At 42.4% G+C, this 26,465-nt stretch overlaps 1 protein-coding gene across 1 annotated transcript in view; it reads left to right on the plus strand.

Annotated features, from left to right (window-relative positions):
- LOC134966345 (uncharacterized) overlaps window positions 1–9,695 on the plus strand; it is an 80,445-nt gene extending 70,750 nt beyond the window's left edge. Inside the window, exon 5 of the mRNA XM_063943017.1 lies at window positions 8,568–9,695. Coding sequence (XP_063799087.1) covers window positions 8,568–8,733 — 166 coding nt within the window. The 3' untranslated portion in view covers window positions 8,734–9,695. The remainder of the gene's footprint in view (window positions 1–8,567) is intronic.
- The last annotated feature ends 16,770 nt before the right edge of the window (window positions 9,696–26,465 follow it).

Below are 26,465 nucleotides of genomic sequence, written 5' to 3' on the forward strand. Positions count from 1 at the left end.
TCTTCCACTGGGGAATCACCATTTTTCGTCAACTACGGGTTCCATCCCCGTGTTCCGGAATTTCCAAGCCTTCCGATAATAGAGGTTCCTGCTGTAGCGTCCACTCTACGACACTTTGGACAAATTTGGAGAAAGGTTCATGCTAATCTTAAGCAGGTTTCTGTTCGGTACAAGTTCTTTGCAGATAAGAAACGGCAAGCCGCACCTCAATATAAAGTTGGGGACAGGGTATGGCTGTCCACACGGAATCTCCGGTTGAAGGTGCCCACCATGAAATTCGCTCCAAGGTTCATCGGTCCTTACCCTGTGCTACAAGTCTTAAATCCTGTGGTCTGTAAACTGGGTTTGCCTGCCCATCTTCGCATACCTAACGCCTTCCATGTTTCTCTACTCCGTCCCCTCATACTGAATCGATTCCACTCAGCACTCCCAAGGCCAACGTCCGTAGTGGCAGAAGCTGGAGCGGAGTTTGAAATCAAAGCTATTCTGGACTCTCGTTATCTTCATAAAAAATTACAGTACTTGGTGGACTGGAAGGGTTATGGACCTGAGGAGAGAAGTTGGATTGGGGCTACTGAAGTAACGGCTCCTCGTCTGATTCGGATCTTCCACTCCAGACATCCGACTAAGCCCGGGAAGTGTCCAGGGGCCACTCCTGGAGGAGGGGGTACTGTCACGAACCTCGGGCAGCGGCGACCGCGCTTGTCCCTGCGGGTGGCCTGGTCTGCCCGGCGCCTCTCTTCCCCTGTCAGTCTCCGGCTTCAGCGGCGGGTCGGCGCTGCTCTCCGGCGGCTTCCCGGAAGCAAGGGCGCCGCCATCACAAGCGAGGGCAAGGAGGCGGAGCAGGTCTGACGTCACCTGCCTGCTCCGCCAATCAGGCTAGGGCGGGGAATTTAAAATCAGATACCAGGCAGAGATCCGATGCCTGAGTATCTTCGTTTCTCCTGTGGAAGCTATGATCCAGAGCTCCCTCGTCCCTGCAAGCATCCTGTGCTTCCAAGCATCCTGTCCCTGCAAGCATCCTGTGCTTCCAAGCATCCTGTCCCTGCAAGCATCTCGTGCCTCCAAGCACCTCCGTGCCTCCAGTTACCTCCGTGTCTCCAAGCACCTCGTGCCTCCAAGCACCTCCGTGCCTCCAAGCACCTCCGTGCCTCCAAGCACCTCGTGCCTCCAAGCACCTCCGTGCCTCCAAGCACCTCCGTGCCTCCAAGCACCTCGTGCCTCCAAGCACCTCGTGCCTCCAAGCACCTCCGCGCCTCAAGCACCTCCGTGCCTCCAGTTACCTCCGTGCCTCCAAGCACCTCCGTGCCTCCAAGCACCTCCGTGCCTCCAAGCACCTCGTGCCTCCAAGCACCTCGTGCCTCCAAGCACCTCCGCGCCTCAAGCACCTCCGTGCCTCCAGTTACCTCCGTGCCTCCAAGCACCTCCGTGCCTCCAAGCACCTCCGTGCCTCCAAGCACCTCGTGCCTCCAAGCACCTCGTGCCTCCAAGCACCTCCGTGCCTCAAAGCACCTCCGTGCCTCCAGTTACCTCCGTGTCTCCAAGCACCTCGTGCCTCCAAGCACCTCGTCCCTCCAAACACCTCGGTGTCTCCAAACACCTCCGTGCCTCCAAGCACCTCCGTGCCTCCAAACACCTCCGTGCCTCCAAGGGTCTCCCAGCACTCCCTGTACTCCCAGTACCTCAGTGCCTTCAATACCACAGTGTCTCCAATATCTCAGTACCCCAGCCTTCATTATTTCTACAAGTCTTGTCTTACAGGAGACCTACAAGAATTCCTCTGGGCCTCCCGCCTGCCGTCTTAGTTCTGCATGAGGAAGACCTACATCCGGCCATCTCTACTACGACCCAGTGGCGGTTCCTCTTCCCGGTCATCGGAAGAAGCCCCGAGTCCACAACACTCCCAAACCAGGTCAGTGATAGTAGTAGGCCATTGCTATTGATACTGGCATATAATTCCACACATTAAAAAATGGAGAACAAAAATGTGGAGGTTAAAATAGGGAAAGATCAAGATCCACTTCCACCTCGTGCTGAAGCTGCTGCCTCTAGTCATGGCCGAGACGATGAAATGCCATCAACTTCGTCTGCCAAGGCCGATGCCCAATGTCATAGTAGAGAGTATGTAAAATCCAAAAAACAAAAGTTCAGTAAAATGACCCAAAAATCAAAATTGAAAGCGTCTGATGAGAAGCGTAAACTTGCCAATATGCCATTTACGACACGGAGTGGCAGGGAACGGCTGAGGCCCTGGCCTATGTTCATGGCTAGTGGTTCAGATTCACATGAGGGTGGAAGCACTCATCCTCTCGCTAGAAAAATGAAAAGACTTAAGCTGGCAAAAAAACAGGAAAGAACTGTGCGTTCTTCTAAATCACAAATCCCCAAGGAGAGTCCAATTGTGTCGGTTGCGATGCCTGACCTTCCCAACACTGGACGGGAAGAGCTTGCGCCTTCCACCATTTGCACGCCCCCTGCAAGTGCTGGAAGGAGCACCCGCAGTCCAGTTCCTGATAGTCAAATTGAAGATGTCACTGTTGAAGTACACCAGGATGAGGATATGGGTGTTGCTGGCGCTGGGGAGGAAATTGACAAGGAGGATTCTGATGGTGAGGTGGTTTGTTTAAGTCAGGCACCCGGGGAGACACCTGTTGTCCGTGGGACGAATATGGCCATTGACATGCCTGGTCAAAATACAAAAAAAATCAGCTCTTCGGTGTGGAATTATTTCAACACAAATGCGGACAACAGGTGTCAAGCCGTGTTGCCTTTGTCAAGCTGTAATAAGTAGGGGTAAGGACGTTAACCACCTCGGAACATCCTCCCTTATACGTCACCTGCAGCGCATTCATCATAAGTCAGTGACAAGTTCAAAAACTTTGGATGACAGCGGAAGCAGTCCACTGACCACTAAATCCCTTCCTCTTGTAACCAAGCTCCTGCAAACCACACCACCAACTCCCTCAGTGTCAATTTCCTACTTACCCAGGAAAGCCAATAGTCCTGCAGGCCATGTCACTGGCAAGTCTGACGAGTCCTCTCCTGCCTGGGATTCCTCCGATGCATCCTTGAGTGTAACGCCTACTGCTGCTGGCGCTGCTGTTGTAGCTGCTGGGAGTCGATCGTCATCCCAGAGGGGAAGTCGGAAGACCACTTGTACTACTTCCAGTAAGCAATTGACTGTCCAACAGTCCTTTGCGAGGAAGATGAAATATCACAGCAGTCATCCTGCTGCAAAGCAGATAACTCAGGCCTTGGCAGCCTGGGCGGTGAGAAACGTGGTTCCGATATCCACCGTTAATTCAGAGGCAACTAGAGACTTGATTGAGGTACTGTGTCCCTGGTACCAAATACCATCTAGGTTCCATTTCTCTAGGCAGGCGATACCAAAAATGTACACAGACCTCAGAAAAAGAGTCACCAGTGTCCTAAAAAATGCAGTTGTACCCAATGTCCACTTAACCACGGACATGTGAACAAGTGGAGCAGGGCAGACTCAGGACTATATGACTGTGACAGCCCACTGGGTAGATGTATTGCCTCCCGCAGCAAGAACAGCAGCGGCGGCACCAGTAGCAGCATCTCGCAAACGCCAACTCGTTCCTAGGCAGGCTATGCTTTGTATCACCGCTTTCCAGAAGAGGCACACAGCTGACAACCTCTTACGGAAACTGAGGAAGATCATCGCAGAATGGCTTACCCCAATTGGACTCTCCTGGAGATTTGTGACATCGGACAACGCCAGCAATATTGTGCGTGCATTACATCTGGGCAAATTCCAGCACGTCCCATGTTTTGCACATACATTGAATTTGGTGGTGCAGAATTATTTAAAAAACGACAGGGGCGTGCAAGAGATGCTGTCGTGGCCCGAAGAATTGCGGGCCACTTTCGGCATTCAGCCAACGCGCACAGAAGACTGGAGCACCACCAAACAATCCTGAACCTGCCCTGCCATCATCTGAAGCAAGAGGTGGTAACGAGGTGGAATTCAACCCTCTATATGCTTCAGAGGATGGAGGAGCAGCAAAAGGTCATTCAAGCCTATACATCTGCCCACGATATAGGCAAAGGAGGGGGAATGCACCTGACTCAAGCGCAGTGGAGAATGATTTCAACGTTGTGCAAGGTTCTGCAACCCTTTGAACTTGCCACACGTGAAGTCAGTTCAGACACTGCCAGCCTGAGTCAGGTCATTCCCCTCATCAGGCTTTTGCAGAAGAAGCTGGAGACATTGAAAGAGGAGCTAAAACAGAGCGATTCCGCTAGGCATGTGGGACTTGTGGATGGAGCCCTTAATTCGCTTAACCAGGATTCACGGGTGGTCAATCTGTTGAAATCAGAGCACTACATTTTGGCCACCGTGCTCGATCCTAGATTTAAAACCTACGTTGTATCTCTCTTTCCGGCAGACACAAGTCTGCAGAGGTTCAAAGACCTGCTGGTGAGAAAATTGTCAAGTCAAGCGGAACGTGACCCGTCAACATCTCCTCCTTCACATTCTCCTGCATCTGGGGGTGCGAGGAAAAGGCTAAGAATTCCGAGCCCACCCGCTGGCGGTGATGCAGGGCAGTCTGGAGCGAGTGCTGACATCTGGTCCGGACTGAAGGACCTGCCAATGATTACTGACATGTCGTCTGCTGTCACTGCATATGATTCTCTCACCATTGAAAGAATGGTGGAGGATTATATGAGTGGACCGCATCCAAATAGGCACGTCAGACAGTCCGTACGTATACTGGCAGGAAAAAGAGGCAATTTGGAGGCCCTTGCACAAACTGGCTTTATTCTACCTAAGTTGCCCTCCCTCCAGTGTGTACTCCGAAAGAGTGTTTAGTGCAGCCGCTCACCTTGTCAGCAATCGGCGTACGAGGTTACTTCCAGAAAATGTGGAGAAGATGATGTTCATCAAATGAATTATAATCAATTCCTCCGTGGAGACATTCACCAGCAATTGCCTCCAGAAAGTACACAGGGATCTGAGATGGTGGATTCCAGTGAGGACGAATGAATAATCTGTGAGGAGGGGGATGTACACAGTGAAAGGGGTGAGGAATCGGAGGATGATGATGAGGTGGACATCTTGCCTCTGTAGAGCCAGTTTGTGCAAGGAGAGATTGATTGCTTCTTTTTTGGTGGGGGCCCAAACCAACCAGTCATTTCAGTCACAGTCGTGTGGCAGACCCTGTCGCTGAAATGATGGGTTCGTTAAAGTGTGCATGTCCTGTTTATACAACATAAGGGTGGGTGGGAGGGCCCAAGGACAATTTCATCTTGCACCTCTTTTTTCTTTCATTTTTCTTTGCATCATGTGCTGTTTGGGGACAATTTTTTTGAAGTGCCATCCTGTCTGACACTGCAGTGCCACTCCTAGATGGGCCAGGTGTTTGTGTCGGCCACTTGTGTCGCTTAGCTTAGTCACACAGCGACCTTGGTGCGCCTCTTTTTTCTTTGCATCATGTGCTGTTTGGGGACTATTTTTTTGAAGTGCCATCCTGTCTGACACTGCAGTGCCACTCCTAGATGGGCCAGGTGTTTGTGTCGGCCACTTGTGTCGCTTAGCTTAGTCACACAGTGACCTTGGTGCGCCTCTTTTTTTCTTTGCATCATGTGCTGTTTGGGGACAATTTTTTTGAAGTGCCATCCTGTCTGACACTGCAGTGCCACTCCTAGATGGGCCAGGTGTTTGTGTCGGCCACTTGAGTCGCTTAGCTTAGCCATCCAGCGACCTCGGTGCAAATTTTAGGACTAAAAATAATATTGTGAGGTGTTCAGAATAGACTGGAAATGAGTGGAAATTATGGTTATTGAGGTTAATAATACTATGGGATCAAAATGACCCCCAAATTCTATGATTTAAGCGTTTTTTTGAAAAAAACGCCCGAATCCAAAAACACACCCGAATCCGTCAAAAAATTTTCGGTGAGGTTTTGCCAAAACGCGTCCGAAATCAAAACACGGCCGCGGAACCGAATCCAAAACCAAAACACAAAACCCGAAAAATGTCCGGTGCACATCACTACTTATTTCACAGTAAGGAACTCCAATTTGTGAAAGCCTTTCAATAGCAAGTTTTTGTTGCAGAATATATAATAAGGTATGGTTCTAATGCATAGAAGAAGGAGAATATAAGCTATAATAAGAAGAAAGGGAAACATCTAGTATAAGAAAAAACATATCAATATATTATGTATATATTAGATTATATTATGTATAGAAAAATTAATTACAACCTAAATAGTGCAGAAGTTCTCTGCTCCATGCTTGGTATTACTAATGCTGGTCATCCTTGTCTTTACTGCTACTATATAGATTATTATCTTACATATAGATTATTAGCTTACAGTGCCATATGGTTAGAATTTTATCTACATATATTAAGAAAGTGATAGTATGGCGGTAGTAGACAACCATATGAAGTCTCTTGTTCTGGAGAATGTTACCTGAACAATTACACTCTCCGCTGTTTGTGTGGCAGCCTTTAGTCAGATTCCTGTGGTTCCAACAGGTACATTGGGGCAAAAAAGTATTTGGACAGCCACTGATTGTGCAAGCTGACCCACTTAAAAAGATGAGAGAGGTCTGTAATTTCCATCATAGGTACACTGTGAGAGACAGAATCTGAAAAAAAAAACCTAGGAAATCACATTGTATGATTTTTAAACAGTTTACTTGTATATTCTTGTGAAAAATAAATATTTGGACACCTACCAGGCAGCAAGATTTCTGGCTCTCACAGACCTGTTACTTCTTCTTTAAGAAGCTCTTCTATCCTCCTCTCGTTACCTGTATTAATAGCACCTGTTTGAACTGGTTATCTGTATAAAAGACACCTGTCCACACCCTCAAACAGACTGCTACCTCGCCACAATGGCTAAGACCAGAGAGCTGTCTAAGGACATCAGGGACAAAACTGTAGAGCTGCACAAGGCTGGGATGAGCTACTCGACAATAGGCAAGCAGCTTGGTGAGAAGAGATCAACTGTTGGCGCAATTATTAAAAAATGGAAGAAATACAAGATCACTGACAATCTCCCTTGACCTGGGGCTCCATGCAAGATATCACCTCGTGGGGTATCAATGATCTTGAGAACGGTGAGGAATCAGCACAGAAATACACGGGCGAACCTAGTTTGAAATCTTGCAGCGCCCGAAAGGTCCCCCTGCTTAAGCCAGCACATGTCCAGGCCCATCTAAAGTTTGCCAGTGACCATCTGGATGATTCAGAGGAGGATTGGGAGAATGTAATGTGGTCAGATGAGAGCAAAATCAAACTTTTTGGTATAAACTCCACTCGCCGTGTTTGGACGGAGAAGAATGATGAATGGCATCCCAAGAACACCATACCCACTGTGAAGCATGTGGGTGGAAACATTATGCTTTGGGGCTGCTTTTCTGCAAAGGGACAGGATGACTGATCCATATTAAGGAGAGGATGAATGGGGCCATGTATCGTGAGATTTTGGGCAAAAAACTCCTTCCCTCAGTAAGAGCATTGAAGATGGAACGTGGCTGGGTCTTTCAGCATGACAATGACCCCAAACACACCACCCAGGCAACTAAGGAGTGGCTCCGTAAGAAGCATTTCAAGGTCTTGGAGTGGCCTAGCCAGTCTCCAGACCTCAACCCAAAAGAAAATCTGCGAAGGGAGTTGAAAGTCCGTGTTGCCCGGCGACAGCCCCAAAACATGACAGATCTAGAGAAGATCTGCATGGTAGAGTGGGCCAAAATACCTGCTACAGTGTGTGCAAACCTGGTCAAGAACTACAGGAAACGTTTTACCTCTGTAATTGCCAACGGAGGTTATATGACAAAGTATTCAGTTAAACTTTTTGATAGTCCAAATATTTATTTTCCGCAAGAATATACAAATAAATTGTTTAAAAATACATACAATGTGATTTCCTGTTTTTTTTCTCCAGATTCTGTCTCTCACAGTTGAAGTGTACCTATGATGGAAATTACAGACCTCTCTCATCTTTTTAAGTGGGTCAACTTGCACAATCGGTGGCTGTCCAAATACTTTTTTGCCCCACTGTACATTCATTTTATAGAATGTGATAGCTACAAGCTGATTGGTTGCTATGGGGAACTTTTCTCCTCTTTAGTACAGTAGATTTGAGACATCTCCCTCATAGTTCTTTTAGTTAACTCCTTGAAAGGAAGCAGGAGAAATGAAGTTATAGTAATGCAAGTGAGAAGGTTCTAGTGATGAACGATATATCGGTAGCAGGTCGGCGGGTGTGTACTCCTGATATGTATGTGAACAACGTTGCTCACAGACATATGGCGTCGGCCCTGCAGCACAGCCAATGCCATTATATCTCTTGCAGATATATTGGCATGTCTGGCTGTGTGTACTTGTGACTCGCCAACCGCCCGTACACTGACTGCAGGGACTGACATCATAGCGGGGTGGTTAAATTCAATTACCTGCCCAGTTGTGCGACATAAGGAGCGTCAGATTGGTGAGTGCATATGCTTACTGAATTGGCCGATGTGGCGGCGGATATGTCTGCATAGTGTGTACCCAGCCTAAGAATAACCATATTCTTTTTATTGTGCAGGTACGAGATGAAGAGTTCCCAGTTCCATTATGAAGCACGTAAGAATAATGAATTGCTGAAGAATACTAAGGATTATCAATCAATCTACAATTACCGTCATGATCTGTCTAATGCATCCAAGGATTTTCAGGAGCACCTAAAGATTACACACTTGGAACCAGTATAATAGAAGGACACTCTGCCTGTCAGTTTCTGTCACTGTGTGGAAGATTGGTGGATGGGAAAATGAGCATTACACAAATATTTAAACAGGGATTGGTGTGCTAGATAAATACAGGGATTGGTGTGCTAGATAAATCAAAGTAAGAATAAATGCATACAGTACTGCATCTGCAGATGTGTGTGACATAGAGATAGGTGTATGTGGCATATTGTATCAGAACTGTTTAACTGTAGTCATTGGCTGAGGTGCTGAGGGGGTGGAGTTGAGGGGTGGAGTTATAGGGGCCTGTGGAGTGTATGGGAGGCATAACCACTCCCCTATGATGCTGTGACCATGCTCTTTAGTGAGCATCATCATAGATACATACATGACAAATGGTTTAGCCTTGTTTTGGCCAGTAGCCAATCCCCCCTTGTAACACTCAGGTCTGCCCTCAGCAGCTCTGCTCATTGCTCTGGTGCTATAACCCTGGGGGTGTGATTCTTAATCACTAGCCCCACAGCACAACTTGGAGGTGTTATACATGCTCAAGAGAGCAAAGTGGGACCTTCGTAGCAATTGGGCCATCAGCACTCTCTCATGTATGGGCCCTATAGCAGCAGCATCGGCAGTTCCTACACTGTATGAACCTAAAAAGTTTTCTAAAAGACGCAGGGGCTGAAGCAAAGCTGAATCTACACCCCCTTGCGGAGCATAGCTTACATGAATTTGCAAGTGTGCACGCTCCAGATATGGGCACACGCAATACAGGCAATGCAAAGTGATCGCATCTACACTTATGCTACAAAAAAGGTGAAAATCCTTTTGGGCGCTTCTTGTCTATTGTTGGCTGCCTTCTAAATCCAAGATTGGACCTATCCCAAAAAAGATCCAAGAATTTGGACAGAAAAAAGTGATTTGTGGACTAGATGGCGCTAACGTTCATGCAAGAGTGGAAAATGTCAGGGAATAGGAGTACTTAGCTATGCTCTGTATATCCCAATAGTTGACCGGAAAGGCTCTGTGTCCGGGTCCTTGATGGAAGTCTTCTCATACCAGCAATTGCCCTGCTGACATTTTCATCCACCTTCCTCCAAACCAGTTTGTTTTCAGGCGGTTAAGAAGTCTACTAGGTGCCTCGAGGATTGTTCCAAGTATGTTTCAAGGTCACTGCAATTTTTTCTAATTTGAATAAATTGGGAATATGGAACTGCATTTTTCCACCTAGTGTTCCATCAAGGACCCGGACACAGAGCCTTTCCGGTCAACTATTGGGATATACAGAGCATAGCTAAGTACTCCTATTCCCTCACATTTTCCACTCTTGCATCTACACTTATGACTGAAATGGTGTGGGAAGTGACGTTGGCATCTACACAAAGATCAGAAGGGTTTGTGCACACAAATGCGTCTCTGAGACCAGCATGCAAGCAAATATTTGTTTGTATGGACGTATCTTTTACGCCTTATGAGATGACTTGTAGCATACCAGGTGCATGTGCTGCCGATGCAGAGATGGGGACGTAATGAAAAGCGTACAGCTCTGCATGTTGGCTGTAACATACATATGATGTGCACGCAACTTTTATACAATGGGTCTGATTCATATATATACACAAACCCTATGGTTTGCGTACAAACACGATGTTTGGGGGCCTGCGCATGCGTAAGACCCATTATGCACATGTACATTACAAGTCTAGGATGTGGCTCGCAACCCCATCAGCTGCAGCATGATTGACATGCTGAGGCGTGACGGGTCCAGGGTCTGCACTGTTGGGCACAGACTTCCTGGTCCTGGGTGTCCAGATCCGATGCCCAGACCGGTGGCTAAAACCATTGGATGGTGACCCGAGGCTGCGTCCTCAGATGTAGCACTCGGATCCTCACTACTGCAAACAGGAGACCTCTGTCTCCCTACAGAATTTAATTAGACGGAATTGCACAGCTGCTTCCTTGCGGCTGTGCAATTCCATAGAAACGTGAATCAGGCCCAATGTACACGATTTACTTCCAGCTCTGCATCAGCCCCTCAATGTCACGGAATGGTGTCTTGTGAGACAGTGCTCTACCCCCAGGGCTATTTGGGCATGGCATGTAACCATTCCTTCTTATTATAGTATGACTTATTTTACCAGGGACCATTGTCTGAATGTCTGTCGCTACTCGTTGTTCTAGTATAAAACTCAGTATAAAAATGTGCCCTCATGAAATTCTATAAAGTTCTACACTGGCTCCTGCACATCTGTACATAGGGGTCTATTTATAAAAATGGCAAGTTACACTGTATTTAGGGATTCTCCATATTTATCGAATGGCACAGGACACAATGGCGGTGGTGGCTATGGCAGCAACTCTCCCCCTCCACACATCTATCAACAGCAGCGGTACTTGTACTGCCGGCTGTACTCTGTGCTATCTCATGATTAAGATGGCAGAAGCAATAAGCAAGAAAAAAATATTTACTTTTCACACAGAACGTTTTTTCTTGTTTAATGTTTATTAAAATATATATATTTTATTCTATCTTTGAATTTGTTTTCTATTTCTTTGTACAGAATCTGCACCTGATAGAGACAGGGGTTTCATGCGCTTTGTGCATATATGTGACCCACCAATGGCTGGTCACACGTGCTCACAAGGTACCCCGAATAGCCAGTGATGCAGTAACTAACGGCTAATTACAATCTCAACTGACTTTAATGGCTGGAAACAGACAGTTGTGAGGATCCGCAACAAGAAAAAAGCCCTTTCTTCTTATAGATATAGTCGAAAAGTATATAAGAAGGGTCTATAAACCAATTACCTATATTTGCTGTGGAAATCCGTCACAAGCAGAGGTTGGTGTTGCTCCCCAGAGTCAGAAAGTCAAAATGGAAACAGAAGGAAAGAAGACTCTATTTTGGGGGCACTCTTAAAAGTCCAAGACAGGTTTATTAATGTCCATAGTACTCATAAAACATAACTTTTATTTTATATCATTAAAATATGAAAAATATAACAAACATAATATTAAGAATTACACACTGATCTAAAAACTATTGTCCATACAACACAGCTATGCCTATGTGTTGATCACCAAATAATGTAGGTCAATAAATCAATACCCTCTGTGAGTATGCCACCATATAATTTGTTGTGAACATCACAAATTGAGGCTGCACCCAGGTTTATTGTGATAAAGTATATTCCACACTGTACCTAAAAGTAGGTTAATTTTTAGGGAATTATCGTCTCAGTATACACAGAAATTTTTTATATATATATTTCTCGGAAATTTTCATATATATATATATATACCACTGCTAACGGTATTTTTTGGCGAGTTCTACACATTCATTGTCTAGCTGTAAATAATAATTTGACTGAAAGGAATAACAATCAAAAGGAAAAACCTGGACCCTAATTAACTAAACAATTGCAATTAAACAATATGTATCCTTATGTAATTCCTTTTCCGTAAGAACAATGAATAAGGATTAAGATGAAAGATCAGCAACTCATAACCAATTACTTCTGCTGTCTATCCGTCATGAGTTAGGACAAGATTGTCGACACAGCGGCCGGCAGATGAGAGAGCAGCGGTCAGAGTTTCTAGCTGATTTGAAGAAAGATAGAAGCCGTACTTCTTTTCCCGTTAGGATGTTCACAGTGTCCTGATATCAAAAGACATTGCAGACCACTATGTCATAATTCAGGAATGAGTGTTAGCCGAAAGAGTATTAGATCACAGTAATTGCTGATTAGTGTGTGATATTAATTAGGTCTACTGATTAGCATACTCAGCATGAACAATTCTTATCATAACATTGCAGCACAGGAAAAAAACCTTTGGTACACAAATCTAAACTCTTCATCAATCACTAAGGAGAACTGTTAAATCTCAATAAATTATTTAAGCTGTTTGAACCAATTATGGTAAATCACATCATATTATAGCTAGATTATAGCTTACAATATTGTTGCAGTTTTTGTTATAGTAATTGTATCGAATCTAGGTAACAAGCTTTTGAACTAACACAGAAGTTTGTTAGTAGAAACTCGAGTTTAGCAGGAATATAGACAATAGTTACAGCAGACCTGACCACTCCATAACAGCCGTTTTCCCGTCATGAATTGAGGTCTCTAGACCAATACAGCGGACGGTGAGCGAGTGTATAGGGGTGGACCAGGTATTGTCTGTAAGAAAAAAGATAACAGTGGCCGTACTGCTGTCCACGTTAGTGCGGTTGCAGCTCCCTGATATCAGGAGACATTGCAGGGACGCTGCACCGCAATCGTGGATGAGAGCTGGCCGAAATGTTTACCGTGTACGTATCTAAGACGAGCGGTCCCAGGTGGAGCAGAGGGTATTAAATGAGCCAGTGGTTAGACAGGTCTTTAGCGGCGGAATTGCCGTGTTAGGTCTTTGCGGCAGGATTGCCGTGATGACGCGTTTCACCCGTAGGGCTTGCTCACATCACTGCACCGTCTGACATCTGTTACTGGAGTAAGGTAACAGCCCTTATATTGACTGGTTCCTCCTATCATGTTCAAAGTAAATTGATTGACGTTAATTTCAACCAGTGCACCTTGCAGGGGAGGTGATGAATACGTGTTGTTTGATTCTCACAGCTTATCCATCAAATTTAAACAGCTTACACCTGTAGCAAGGGATCAAAATTAACCCCATAGAGGACAGCTTAAATGCTAATTGTCAGTTTAAAAATCTCATTATTATAGTGATTCAAATTAGGACAAACCAAAATTCAAAAAAGGGAGAATCATAACACATATCAGATATATATTGTTAAACAAATTTATTATTAATATCATACGTACTACAGTTAATTGTTAATTGAAATATCCCCTTATCAGTAGTTATACTGAAGGATAATTGCTAAGAGGGGTGAAAAACAATAATAATAAAAGCATCATTTGTTATTAATTAAATGCCAATTCCTAAAAATTAAATTAAATCAACCAATCATTTTTTATTGCACATCTAACATAATTTAATGCTTGCGAAAATGTGGCCATTTCGGACCAATTTGGTATAATTAAAGGATGATATTTATTTTATTATTATTGTTATTTATAACAAATTATGCTCTTAGCGACGAAAAAATACATCGCTCATAACTGAGTACAGATTAAGTGACTAAAAATTAATTAATTATGCCATATTTAAATTTAAATTCAAGCTAATCATAAGGGTAACATATACCAATGCAACTTCACAGATACACATGAATATTTATGTCCGCTTGTATGTGCGCGCATAGACTGCATCCCCGCACTCGGACATTATGTATAGCCGCACATCAACTCATAACATAGACAATTATATAAATAGATGCTAATGGATAAGGAAAAACCACTTCAAAGACCTTATGGAATATTACTTTCCCATTAACTAAGATCAAAAAACCACTAATAAATTGGTGAAAAAGTGTATTTTGTACCGGATGAGAGGGATGCATCAGTCTATGTAGACTATTAAGTACATATCCCACATGCATATGTACATCCAATCTAAGTATAAATATAAATATAAATATAGATGTAGGTCAAAATTAATATGCTTCGTATAGGTTACTTGAGGAAAAATGAATAGTTGGAAAAAACACATAAAACAGAGAAACAGCAAAAACAAAAAAAACAGCAAAAGTAAATTTATTTTTAAATTTAATTTAAATCCAAATTCAAAATTTAAATTTTAAAGAAAGGGTAGATCAACAAGGGATGATATTCTAAGTGATATCAAAACAGGCCGGGTCAGAGACTCATTAGTGGGACATGTTATTCAAGATTACTCAAATAAACGCACTGTAGTTTATATAATCATTCAGACCTTCAGGTGTCAAAGCACCCAGTTTGAAAGTCTAGAGACCTCAATTCATGACGGGAAAACGGCTGTTATGGAGTGGTCAGGTCTGCTGTAACTATTGTCTATATTCCTGCTAAACTCGAGTTTCTACTAACAAACTTCTGTGTTAGTTCAAAAGCTTGGTACCTAGATTCGATACAATTACTATAACAAAAACTGCAACAATATTGTAAGCTATAATCTAGCTATAATTATGTGATTTACCATAATTGGTTCAAACAGCTAAAATAATTTATTGAGATTTAACAGTTCTCCTTAGTGATTGATGAAGAGTTTAGATTTGTGTACCAAAGGTTTTTTTCCTGTGCTGCAATGTTATGATAAGAATTGTTCATGCTGAGTATGCTAATCAGTAGACCTAATTAATATCACACACTAATCAGCAATTACTGTGATCTAATACTCTTTCGGCTAACACTCATTCCTGAATTATGACATAGTGGTCTGCAATGTCTTTTGATATCAGGACACTGTGAACATCCTAACGGGAAAAGAAGTACGGCTTCTATCTTTCTTCAAATCAGCTAGAAACTCTGACCGCTGCTCTCTCATCTGCCGGCCGCTGTGTCGACAATCTTGTCCTAACTCATGACGGATAGACAGCAGAAGTAATTGGTTATGAGTTGCTGATCTTTCATCTTAATCCTTATTCATTGTTCTTACGGAAAAGGAATTACATAAGGATACATATTGTTTAATTGCAATTGTTTAGTTAATTAGGGTCCAGGTTTTTCCTTTTGATTGTTATTCCTTTCAGTCAAATTATTATTTAGAGCTAGACAATGAATGTGTAGAACTCGCCAAAAAATACCGTTAGCAGTGGTATATATATATATATATATATGAAAATTTCCGAGAAATATATATATAAAAAATTTCTGTGTATACTGAGACGATAATTCCCTAAAAATTAACCTACTTTTAGGTACAGTGTGGAATATACTTTATCACAATAAACCTGGGTGCAGCCTCAATTTGTGATGTTCACAACAAATTATATGGTGGCATACTCACAGAGGGTATTGATTTATTGACCTACATTATTTGGTGATCAACACATAGGCATAGCTGTGTTGTATGGACAATAGTTTTTAGATCAGTGTGTAATTCTTAATATTATGTTTGTTATATTTTTCATATTTTAATGATATAAAATAAAAGTTATGTTTTATGAGTACTATGGACATTAATAAACCTGTCTTGGACTTTTAAGAGTGCCCCCAAAATAGAGTCTTCTTTCCTTCTGTTTCCATTTTGACTATCTGACTCTGGGGAGCAACACCAACCTCTGCTTGTGACGGATTTCCACAGCAAATATAGGTAATTGGTTTATAGACCCTTCTTATATACTTTTCGACTATATCTATAAGAAGAAAGGGCTTTTTTCTTGTTGCGGATCCTCACAACTGTCTGTTTCTTGTATTTCAATTGCTAGTGTACATTAGCTCTCTGAAGATCCAGCACAGAATACTAAATTCTATACTTTGACAGGTTAAATTACAATAATTCTTGTCTATAGTGCTTTCCTTTATAACTTAATACATACATATTACAAAACTGTACGCCATTACATCTGAAATGACTAGTTTCAGTCTAAAAAATGAATTAATAATAAGACGTAAAATCAACGAAGACGTTAACAGTATATTCCCTAGTGATATACAACATACGGAAACAAATCCTAAGTGGGAGGAGGATTTCAACAAATTGAAATATGTACTTCAAAAGCAGTTAAGAACAAGTTGGGATTTGACCACATTGGAAAATTATCAGAAACAACGTATTTATCCCAGAGGTCTAAGACCCAAGGTCTTCCCTGCTTTTCCCTTAGCAACAGAAGCATTAAAAACGGAATGGGAAACATGCCTACTGAAATGTTCGCATGAACTCACAAATATCCTATTGAAGCATGATAATTTAATGCTGGATGAATGTGAGAGGGAAATCGAGGCATTGGGAAAAACCTTGGAACAGTGGGAATTGGATGGTCAATTCCAGAAAGTGTTTGAACAAAACAAGAAGGATCTTGATAACTACGAGAAATCGATAATAGAACGCAAAAAGAACAAGTTTCTTAGGGACAAGAAGGATTTTGCTAATGGTCAGATCTTCAAGTGGTCTAGTATACAGAAGAGAGTCTACAATAGGGATACCCGTGCAAATTACAGTTACACATCATCTGAGGCAGAATCCTCAGGAGACGAGTCATATGATACACAATTTTTCAATAGGAAGGATGTCGGCAATACTGAGGCTTTTTTAGGCAATACCCGTGGGGCGAAGGGAGGATCCCAGGACCTAAAAGGAAGACGCGGAGGTCAAAGAAGAAGAGGAAGAGAAAGATGGGGATCACCTTCTCCAAACAGATATCCAATTCGTGCACGGAAGGAGAAGTGAAAGATGCTTTGAAAGTTGTCAATCTATCAGATCGGCTGTTGACAGAAGTTGAAATAGATGTACTTAGTAGGGGTTTATCATTTTCACCTAGCATTAAATTTGATCGATTTCAATTAGAAAAAGATCTTAAGCTCTTTGAACGTAAATTATTACTTAAAAAATTCTTTGCAACAAAGAAGACAGATGTGCCTAAACCGGTTGAAGAAGAAATCACACAGCAAGAGCAAGAAGCGTTAGCTGCTCTTGAAGAGCTCTATGATGAATCCGAAGGCACAGAATATGTGGATAGTAAAAAACCAGTATGTAAGAAAAAATCCACATTTTTTCCACCGGAAACAATCTGCCCGGAGGTGAAGGTTTTCACCAATCTTGTGTCGCAAGAATTTGATCACCTATACCATAATCGTTCTTTACAAAAATCAAACAACAATCTCAGTAAGGATGAGAGGGAGTCCTTGAGGAGTATTAAAAGTTGGAATGATGTGGTGATCAAACCCTCGGATAAGGGGGGTAATGTGGTGATCTGGCCTAAAGAGCAATATATGGAGGAGGCATATAAACAGCTTAACAACAAGGACTGTTACAAACAGATGCTACTAAATCCCCTGCAGTACATCAAATCTAGATTTAAAACCATCATAGAGGAGGCCTTCAACAACAGGGTTATAACTAAACATGAATTTGAATACCTATGGACTGAAAATCCAACAATATCAACACTGTATCTGCTTCCCAAGATCCATAAGAATCCACATAAACCCCCAGGTAGGCCGATTGTATCGGGAGTAAACAGCATCTCTGAGAAACCAAGTCGGTTTATTGACCTGCATTTGAGAAATTTTGTTCTTGGATTACCCTCCTACATACAGGACACTAGGGATATCCTTAGAAAGATCGATGAGACCACGTTGGATGATGATCAACTATTAGTTGGTCTTGACGTGGAATCATTATACACTAGTATTGACCATGCGGCTGGTATATCAGCCATTAAGTACTTCCTAAGCATGGGTGACTATGATGCATTCCAGGAATTCCTAGTTGACCTATTGGATTTTGTATTGAACAATAATTTCTTTACTTTTGACGGTAAATTCTTCCTACAAGTAAGGGGGACTGCTATGGGGGCGGCATGCGCCCCAACCTACGCAAATCTTTTTTTGGGATGGTGGGAGCGTGAGCACGTTTTTTGTGATAGCAATGAAACCTATACCCAACATATATCAATGTGGTATCGCTATATCGATGACATCTTCATGATCTGGAATGGAGGATTGGATCTTTTGTTGGATTTCATTAAGGTATTAAACACCAATTGCCTCAATTTGAGATTAACTTCAGAAATCAGCAGCTCTGAAATCTCATTTTTGGATGTCAAAATATACAAAGGCTCACAAAACAGGTTGGAAACCAAATTATTTAGGAAAACTACAGCTACGAACACATTGTTACATCAAACCAGTCATCATTTTCCACCTACAGTGGAAAATATACCTAAGGGAGAGTTCCTAAGATTGAGGAGGAATTGCTCTGAAAGCATTGTATTTAAACAACAAAGTGAGGAATTAACCAACAGACTAAGAGAAAGGGGGTACAGTCATAGGTCGATAAAAAGGGCTAAGAAATCGATAAATGAAACCAACAGAGAGGCACTCATTTTCAATCGGAAGGATACTTCAACTCATAAGGATGAAAAATTGAGATTTGTTATGAGTTTCAGCCAGGGTTGGGATCAGATCAAAAAATGTATCCAAAAACACTGGCATATACTATCATCGGACAAAGATTTGTCAAAATATGTTGGTGACAATGTATCAATGAGTTGGCGACGTGCCCCTAATTTACGAGATCATCTAGTAAAAAGCCACTTTGTACGTACAGCTCCTAAACCACCGACGATAGCTGGATCTTTTCCCTGTGGTGCATGTAAGGCCTGTCAATACATGTCTAGAACAAAAGAAGTGGTGGACAAATATGGCAACAGCAATAAGATTAGGGCTTACATTAATTGCCGAACAACGGGAGTGGTTTACTGCATTTCCTGTGAATGTGGTATGCGATACGTGGGTATGACCACTAGGATGGTGAAACAGCGTATCCTGGAACATGTTGGTACCATCAGGAATGCCGCCCTAGATATAAGTAGGGGTAGGCAACTCACCACGGTGGCCAGACATTTCCATTATACACACAAAGGAGATCTCAGGAATTTTAAGGCCTTTGGTTTGGAGAGGATACAACTTGGCATCAGGGGTGGAGATCTGACCAATGAATTGTTGAAGCGAGAAAGTTTTTGGACTTTCAAACTGGGTGCTTTGACACCTGAAGGTCTGAATGATTATATAAACTACAGTGCGTTTATTTGAGTAATCTTGAATAACATGTCCCACTAATGAGTCTCTGACCCGGCCTGTTTTGATATCACTTAGAATATCATCCCTTGTTGATCTACCCTTTCTTTAAAATTTAAATTTTGAATTTGGATTTAAATTAAATTTAAAAATAAATTTACTTTTGCTGTTTTTTTGTTTTTGCTGTTTCTCTGTTTTATGTGTTTTTTCCAACTATTCATTTTTCCTCAAGTAACCTATACGAAGCATATTAATTTTGACCTACATCTATATTTATATTTATATTTATACTTAGATTGGATGTACATATGCATGTGGGATATGTACTTAATAGTCTACATAGACTGATGCATCCCTCTCATCCGGTACAAAATACACTTTTTCACCAATTTATTAGTGGTTTTTTGATCTTAGTTAATGGGAAAGTAATATTCCATAAGGTCTTTGAAGTGGTTTTTCCTTATCCATTAGCATCTATTTATATAATTGTCTATGTTATGAGTTGATGTGCGGCTATACATAATGTCCGAGTGCGGGGATGCAGTCTATGCGCGCACATACAAGCGGACATAAATATTCATGTGTATCTGTGAAGTTGCATTGGTATATGTTACCCTTATGATTAGCTTGAATTTAAATTTAAATATGGCATAATTAATTAATTTTTAGTCACTTAATCTGTACTCAGTTATGAGCGATGTATTTTTTCGTCGCTAAGAGCATAATTTGTTATAAATAACAATAATAATAAAATAAATATCATCCTTTAATTATACCAAATTGGTCCGAAATGGCCACATTTTCGCAAGCATTAAATTATGTTAGATGTGCAATAAAAAATGATTGGTTGATTTAATTTAATTTTTAGGAATTGGCATTTAATTAATAAGAAATGATGCTTTTATTATTATTGTTTTTCACCCCTCTTAGCAATTATCCTTCAGTATAACTACTGATAAGGGGATATTTCAATTAACAATTAACTGTAGTACGTATGATATTAATAATAAATTTGTTTAACAATATATATCTGATATGTGTTATGATTCTCCCTTTTTTGAATTTTGGTTTGTCCTAATTTGAATCACTATAATAATGAGATTTTTAAACTGACAATTAGCATTTAAGCTGTCCTCTATGGGGTTAATTTTGATCCCTTGCTACAGGTGTAAGCTGTTTAAATTTGATGGATAAGCTGTGAGAATCAAACAACACGTATTCATCACCTCCCCTGCAAGGTGCACTGGTTGAAATTAACGTCAATCAATTTACTTTGAACATGATAGGAGGAACCAGTCAATATAAGGGCTGTTACCTTACTCCAGTAACAGATGTCAGACGGTGCAGTGATGTGAGCAAGCCCTACGGGTGAAACGCGTCATCACGGCAATCCTGCCGCAAAGACCTAACACGGCAATTCCGCCGCTAAAGACCTGTCTAACCACTGGCTCATTTAATACCCTCTGCTCCACCTGGGACCGCTCGTCTTAGATACGTACACGGTAAACATTTCGGCCAGCTCTCATCCACGATTGCGGTGCAGCGTCCCTGCAATGTCTCCTGATATCAGGGAGCTGCAACCGCACTAACGTGGACAGCAGTACGGCCACTGTTATCTTTTTTCTTACAGACAATACCTGGTCCACCCCTATACACTCGCTCACCGTCCGCTGTATTGGTCTAGAGACCTCAATTCATGACGGGAAAACGGCTGTTATGGAGTGGTCAGGTCTGCTGTAACTATTGTCTATATTCCTGCTAAACTCGAGTTTCTACTAACAAACTTCTGTGTTAGCTCAAAAGCTTGTTACCTAGATTCGATACAATTACTATAACAAAAACTGCAACAATATTGTAAGCTATAATCTAGCTATAATATGATGTGATTTACCATAATTGGTTCAAACAGCTTAAATAATTTATTGAGATTTAACAGTTCTCCTTAGTGATTGATGAAGAGTTTAGATTTGTGTACCAAAGGTTTTTTTCCTGTGCTGCAATGTTATGATAAGAATTGTTCATGCTGAGTATGCTAATCAGTAGACCTAATTAATATCACACACTAATCAGCAATTACTGTGATCTAATACTCTTTCGGCTAACACTCATTCCTGAATTATGACATAGTGGTCTGCAATGTCTTTTGATATCAGGACACTGTGAACATCCTAACGGGAAAAGAAGTACGGCTTCTATCTTTCTTCAAATCAGCTAGAAACTCTGACCGCTGCTCTCTCATCTGCCGGCCGCTGTGTCGACAATCTTGTCCTAACTCATGACGGATAGACAGCAGAAGTAATTGGTTATGAGTTGCTGATCTTTCATCTTAATCCTTATTCATTGTTCTTACGGAAAAGGAATTACATAAGGATACATATTGTTTAATTGCAATTGTTTAGTTAATTAGGGTCCAGGTTTTTCCTTTTGATTGTTATTCCTTTCAGTCAAATTATTATTTAGAGCTAGACAATGAATGTGTAGAACTCGCCAAAAAATACCGTTAGCAGTGGTATATATATATATATATATATATATATATATATGAAAATTTCCGAGAAATATATATATAAAAAATTTCTGTGTATACTGAGACGATAATTCCCTAAAAATTAACCTACTTTTAGGTACAGTGTGGAATATACTTTATCACAATAAACCTGGGTGCAGCCTCAATTTGTGATGTTCACAACAAATTATATGGTGGCATACTCACAGAGGGTATTGATTTATTGACCTACATTATTTGGTGATCAACACATAGGCATAGCTGTGTTGTATGGACAATAGTTTTTAGATCAGTGTGTAATTCTTAATATTATGTTTGTTATATTTTTCATATTTTAATGATATAAAATAAAAGTTATGTTTTATGAGTACTATGGACATTAATAAACCTGTCTTGGACTTTTAAGAGTGCCCCCAAAATAGAGTCTTCTTTCCTTCTGTTTCCATTTTGACTTTAATGGCTGACAGGTATTTAGAAACAGTGGGAGGTTCATCCTATTAGCTGCGGTCAATTTTGATTATGGTCATTATTGGGCTAACCAATTATAGACCATTTTTCCGCAATAAATATTACCCTTTTTCGTACAAGAACACATAGGATCAGCGAAAAGCTGCAGACCTAATGTGTTTCCTTGGCTGTGGGAAAAATGCTTACTTATCGGGAAATTGATTTAATCTTCCTGAGGCAGGCAAAACGAAATGCCGAAAAGTGCCGACATCGGGGCTAATATGATAGCCCTGGGCAAGTCAATTAGCCGTAGTCAATTACCGCAGCTAATCGGATAGCGCCCAATTTAATTTGATAACTAGGGACACTAACCGTTTTGTATAGAAATCAGTTTGTGTGTGTTCAAATTCTAAACTACTGGTCCCTTTATTTCATGAATTCATTTTGTGCTGTGTCGATATATATTTGTTTCCATGACTCTGATTTGTATATTTATAACTTACCAATTTAGTAAAATAATGGCTTTAAACATTATAGGCTGTTTGTCTGTTTGCTAATGTGTGATGTTTAGGAAACGGTGATAGGATAGTAAAAGAATACTAGATTTTTCAAACCTTCTAAAGTGCAAAGAGGGTTTGTTGCCCCGAGCAACCAGTCATATTCTAGCATTTTCTATGTAAATTATAGGTAGAATCAGATTGGTTACTGTGCTAAACCATAACCTCTAACATGACCCATTCTATTGGGTACAAAATGCTCTGTTCCTGGTCTTCCTTGCCGTTGGCAGTTGTAGAGGTGGGACTGCAGCACAGTCCAAAATTGAAATGGGGGCCACACCAACTGCCAGTGAGTCCCAGCTGGCGATGTCTGGCAGTGTTTGGGGTGACAGTTGGTGTGGCTCCCCTATTCGAATTTTGGACTGTGCTGAAGCTCCACCTCTGCAACTGCCACTGGCAAAGAAGTCCAGGAGCAGAGCATTTTGTACCTAATGGAATGGGTCATGTTGGAGGGTATGCTAAACACCTCCTATTTAGAAGTTTCAAAAATCTCCCCCTGAAAGATTTCACTTCTCTATTGCTGTCCACCATTGTAAAATCAATCACAGACCATCCACAAATGAATAGGACAAAATGTTAGAATTTCTGTAACTAAAGCAATAATAGTATTTGTCTAACAATTATATGGAACTGCATCTGGCCCATTGCTTCCATATTAAGTGCTCGAAATTTGTTAAGCCACGTTTTAGTTTCAGTGCAATATGATGTACAAAATACAATATCAGCTCATCTGCAGTGTTCTTTATATATAGCATAAAATAGTGTTGTGTCTACTTTCCTAATTAATAAAGTTTGATCATTGTAACAGACAGACCGCTCCTGGTGTGTAAAATAGCTTTTTCTGTTTGGGGAGCGGGTAACAACCCCCCCCCCCCCCCCTTCATCAGCAGATCAGTATACAGGTTTTGTGTCCACCATATTGCAGAATTCAAAGTCCCTGGGGTAAATTTACTAAGATGGGAGTTCTATTTAAAATGCCCATAGCAGCCAGTCAGAGCCTACTTCTCATTTATCTAGCACCTCCTAGAAGATAATACCTGGAATCTGATTGGTTGCTATAGGCAACATCCCATCTTAAATAGAACTCCCATCTATATAAATTTACCCCCCAGTATGATAAGCTATTTGCTATTGTCATTTCTCTGACGTCCTAGTGGATGCTGGGGACTCCGTAAGGACCATGGGGAATAGCGGCTCCGCAGGAGACTGGGCACAAAAGTAAAGCTTTAGAACTACCTGGTGTGCACTGGCTCCTCCCCTATGACCCTCCTCCAAGCCTCAGTTAGATTTTTGTGCCCGAACGAGAAGGGTGCACACTAGGTGGCTCTCCTGAGCTGCTTAGTGAAAAGTTTAGTTTTAGGTTTTTTATTTTCAGTGAGACCTGCTGGCAACAGGCTCACTGCATCGAGGGACTAAGGGGAGAAGAAGCGAACTCACCTGCGTGCAGAGTGGATTGGGCTTCTTAGGCTACTGGACATTAGCTCCAGAGGGACCGATCACAGGCCCAGCCATGGATAGGTCCCAGAGCCGCGCCGCCGGCCCCCTTACAGAGACAGAAGAGGTCCGGAAAATCGGCGGCAGAAGACGTCCTGTCTTCAACAAGGTAGCGCACAGCACTGCAGCTGTGCGCCATTGCTCTCAGCACACTTCACACTCCGGTCACTGAGGGTGCAGGGCGCTGGGGGGGGGGGCGCCCTGAGACGCAATAAAAACACCTTGGATGGCAAAAAATGCATCACATATAGCTCCTGGGCTATATGGATGAATTTAACCCCTGCCAGAATACACAGAAAAACGGGAGATAAGGCCGCCGAGAAGGGGGCGGAGCCTATCTCCTCAGCACACTGGCGCCATTTTCCCTCACAGCTCCGTTGGAGGGAAGCTCCCTGGCTCTCCCCTGCAGTCACTACACTACAGAAAGGGTTAAAAAAGAGAGGGGGGCACTAATTACGCGCAGTATTAAAAATACAGCAGCTATAAGGGGAAAAACACTTATATAAGGTTATCCCTGTATATATATATAGCGCTCTGGTGTGTGCTGGCAAACTCTCCCTCTGTCTCCCCAAAGGGCTAGTGGGGTCCTGTCCTCTATCAGAGCATTCCCTGTGTGTGTGCTGTGTGTCGGTACGTTTGTGTCGACATGTATGAGGAGAAAAATGATGTGGAGACGGAGCAGATTGTCTGTAATAGTGATGTCACCCCCTAGGGGGTCGACACCTGAGTGGATGAACTGTTGGAAGGAATTACGTGACAGTGTCAGCTCTGTATAAAAGACAGTGGTTGACATGAGACAGCCGGCTACTCAGCTTGTGCCTGTCCAGACGTCTCATAGGCCGTCAGGGGCTCTAAAGCGCCCGTTACCTCAGATGGCATATATAGACGCCGACACGGATACTGACTCCAGTGTCGACGGTGAAGAGACAAATGTGACTTCCAGTAGGGCCACATGTTACATGATTGAGGCAATGAAAAATGTTTTACACATTTCTGATAATACGAGTACCACCAAAAAGGGGTATTATGTTCGGTGAGGAAAAACTACCTGTAGTTTTCCTGAATCTGAGAAATTAAATGAGGTGTGTGATGATGCGTGGGTTTCCCCCGATAACAACTGATAATTTCTAAAATGTTATTGGCATTATATCCTTTCCCGCCAGAGGTTAGGGTGCGTTGGGAAACACCCCCTAGGGGGGATAAAGCGCTCACACGCTTGTAAGAACAAGGGCTCTACCCTCTCCTGAGATGGCCGCCCTTAAGGATCCTGCTGATAGAAAGCAGGAGGGTATCCTAAAATGTATTTACACACATACTGGTGTTATACTGCGACCAGCAATCACCTCAGCCTGGATGTGCAGTGCTGGGTTGGCGTGGTCGGATTCCCTGACTGAAAATATTGATACCCTAGATAGGGACAGTATATTATTGCCTATAGAGCATTTAAAAGATGTATTTCTATATATGCGTGATGCACAGCGGAATATTTGCCGACTGGCATCAAGTCTAAGTGCGTTGTCCATTTCTGCCAGTAGAGGGTTATGGACACGACAGTGGTCAGGTGATGCGGATTCCAAACGGCATTTGGAAGTATTGCCTTATTAAGGGGAGGAGTTATTTGGGGTCAGTCTTTCAGACCTGGTGGCCACGGCAACAGCTGGGAAATCCACGTTTGTACCCCAGGTCGCCTCTCAACATAAGAAGACGCCGTATTATCAGGTGCAGTCCTTTCGTGGGCAAGCGGGCAAAAGGTTCCTCATTTCTGCCCCGTGACAGAGGGAGAGGAAAAAGGCTGCAGAAATCAGCCAGTTCCCAGGAACAGAAGCCCTCTCCCGCCTCTGCCAAGCCGTCAGTATGACGCTGGGGCTTTACAAGCAGAATCAGGCACGGTGGGGGCCCGTCTCAATGAATTTCAGCGCGCAGTGGGCTCACTCGCAATTAGACCCCTGGATCCTTCAGGTGATATCTCAGGGGTACAAATTGGAATTCGAGACGTCTCCCCCTCGCCGTTTCCTAAAGTCGGCTTTACCGATGTCTCCCTCTGACAGGGAGGCAGTTTTGGAAGCCATTCACAAGCTGTATTCCCAGCAGGTGATAATCAAGGTACCCCTCCTGCAACAGGGAACGGGGTATTA

The sequence above is a fragment of the Pseudophryne corroboree genome, chromosome 10, assembly GCF_028390025.1.
Source record: "Pseudophryne corroboree isolate aPseCor3 chromosome 10, aPseCor3.hap2, whole genome shotgun sequence".
Taxonomy (NCBI): domain Eukaryota; kingdom Metazoa; phylum Chordata; class Amphibia; order Anura; family Myobatrachidae; genus Pseudophryne; species Pseudophryne corroboree.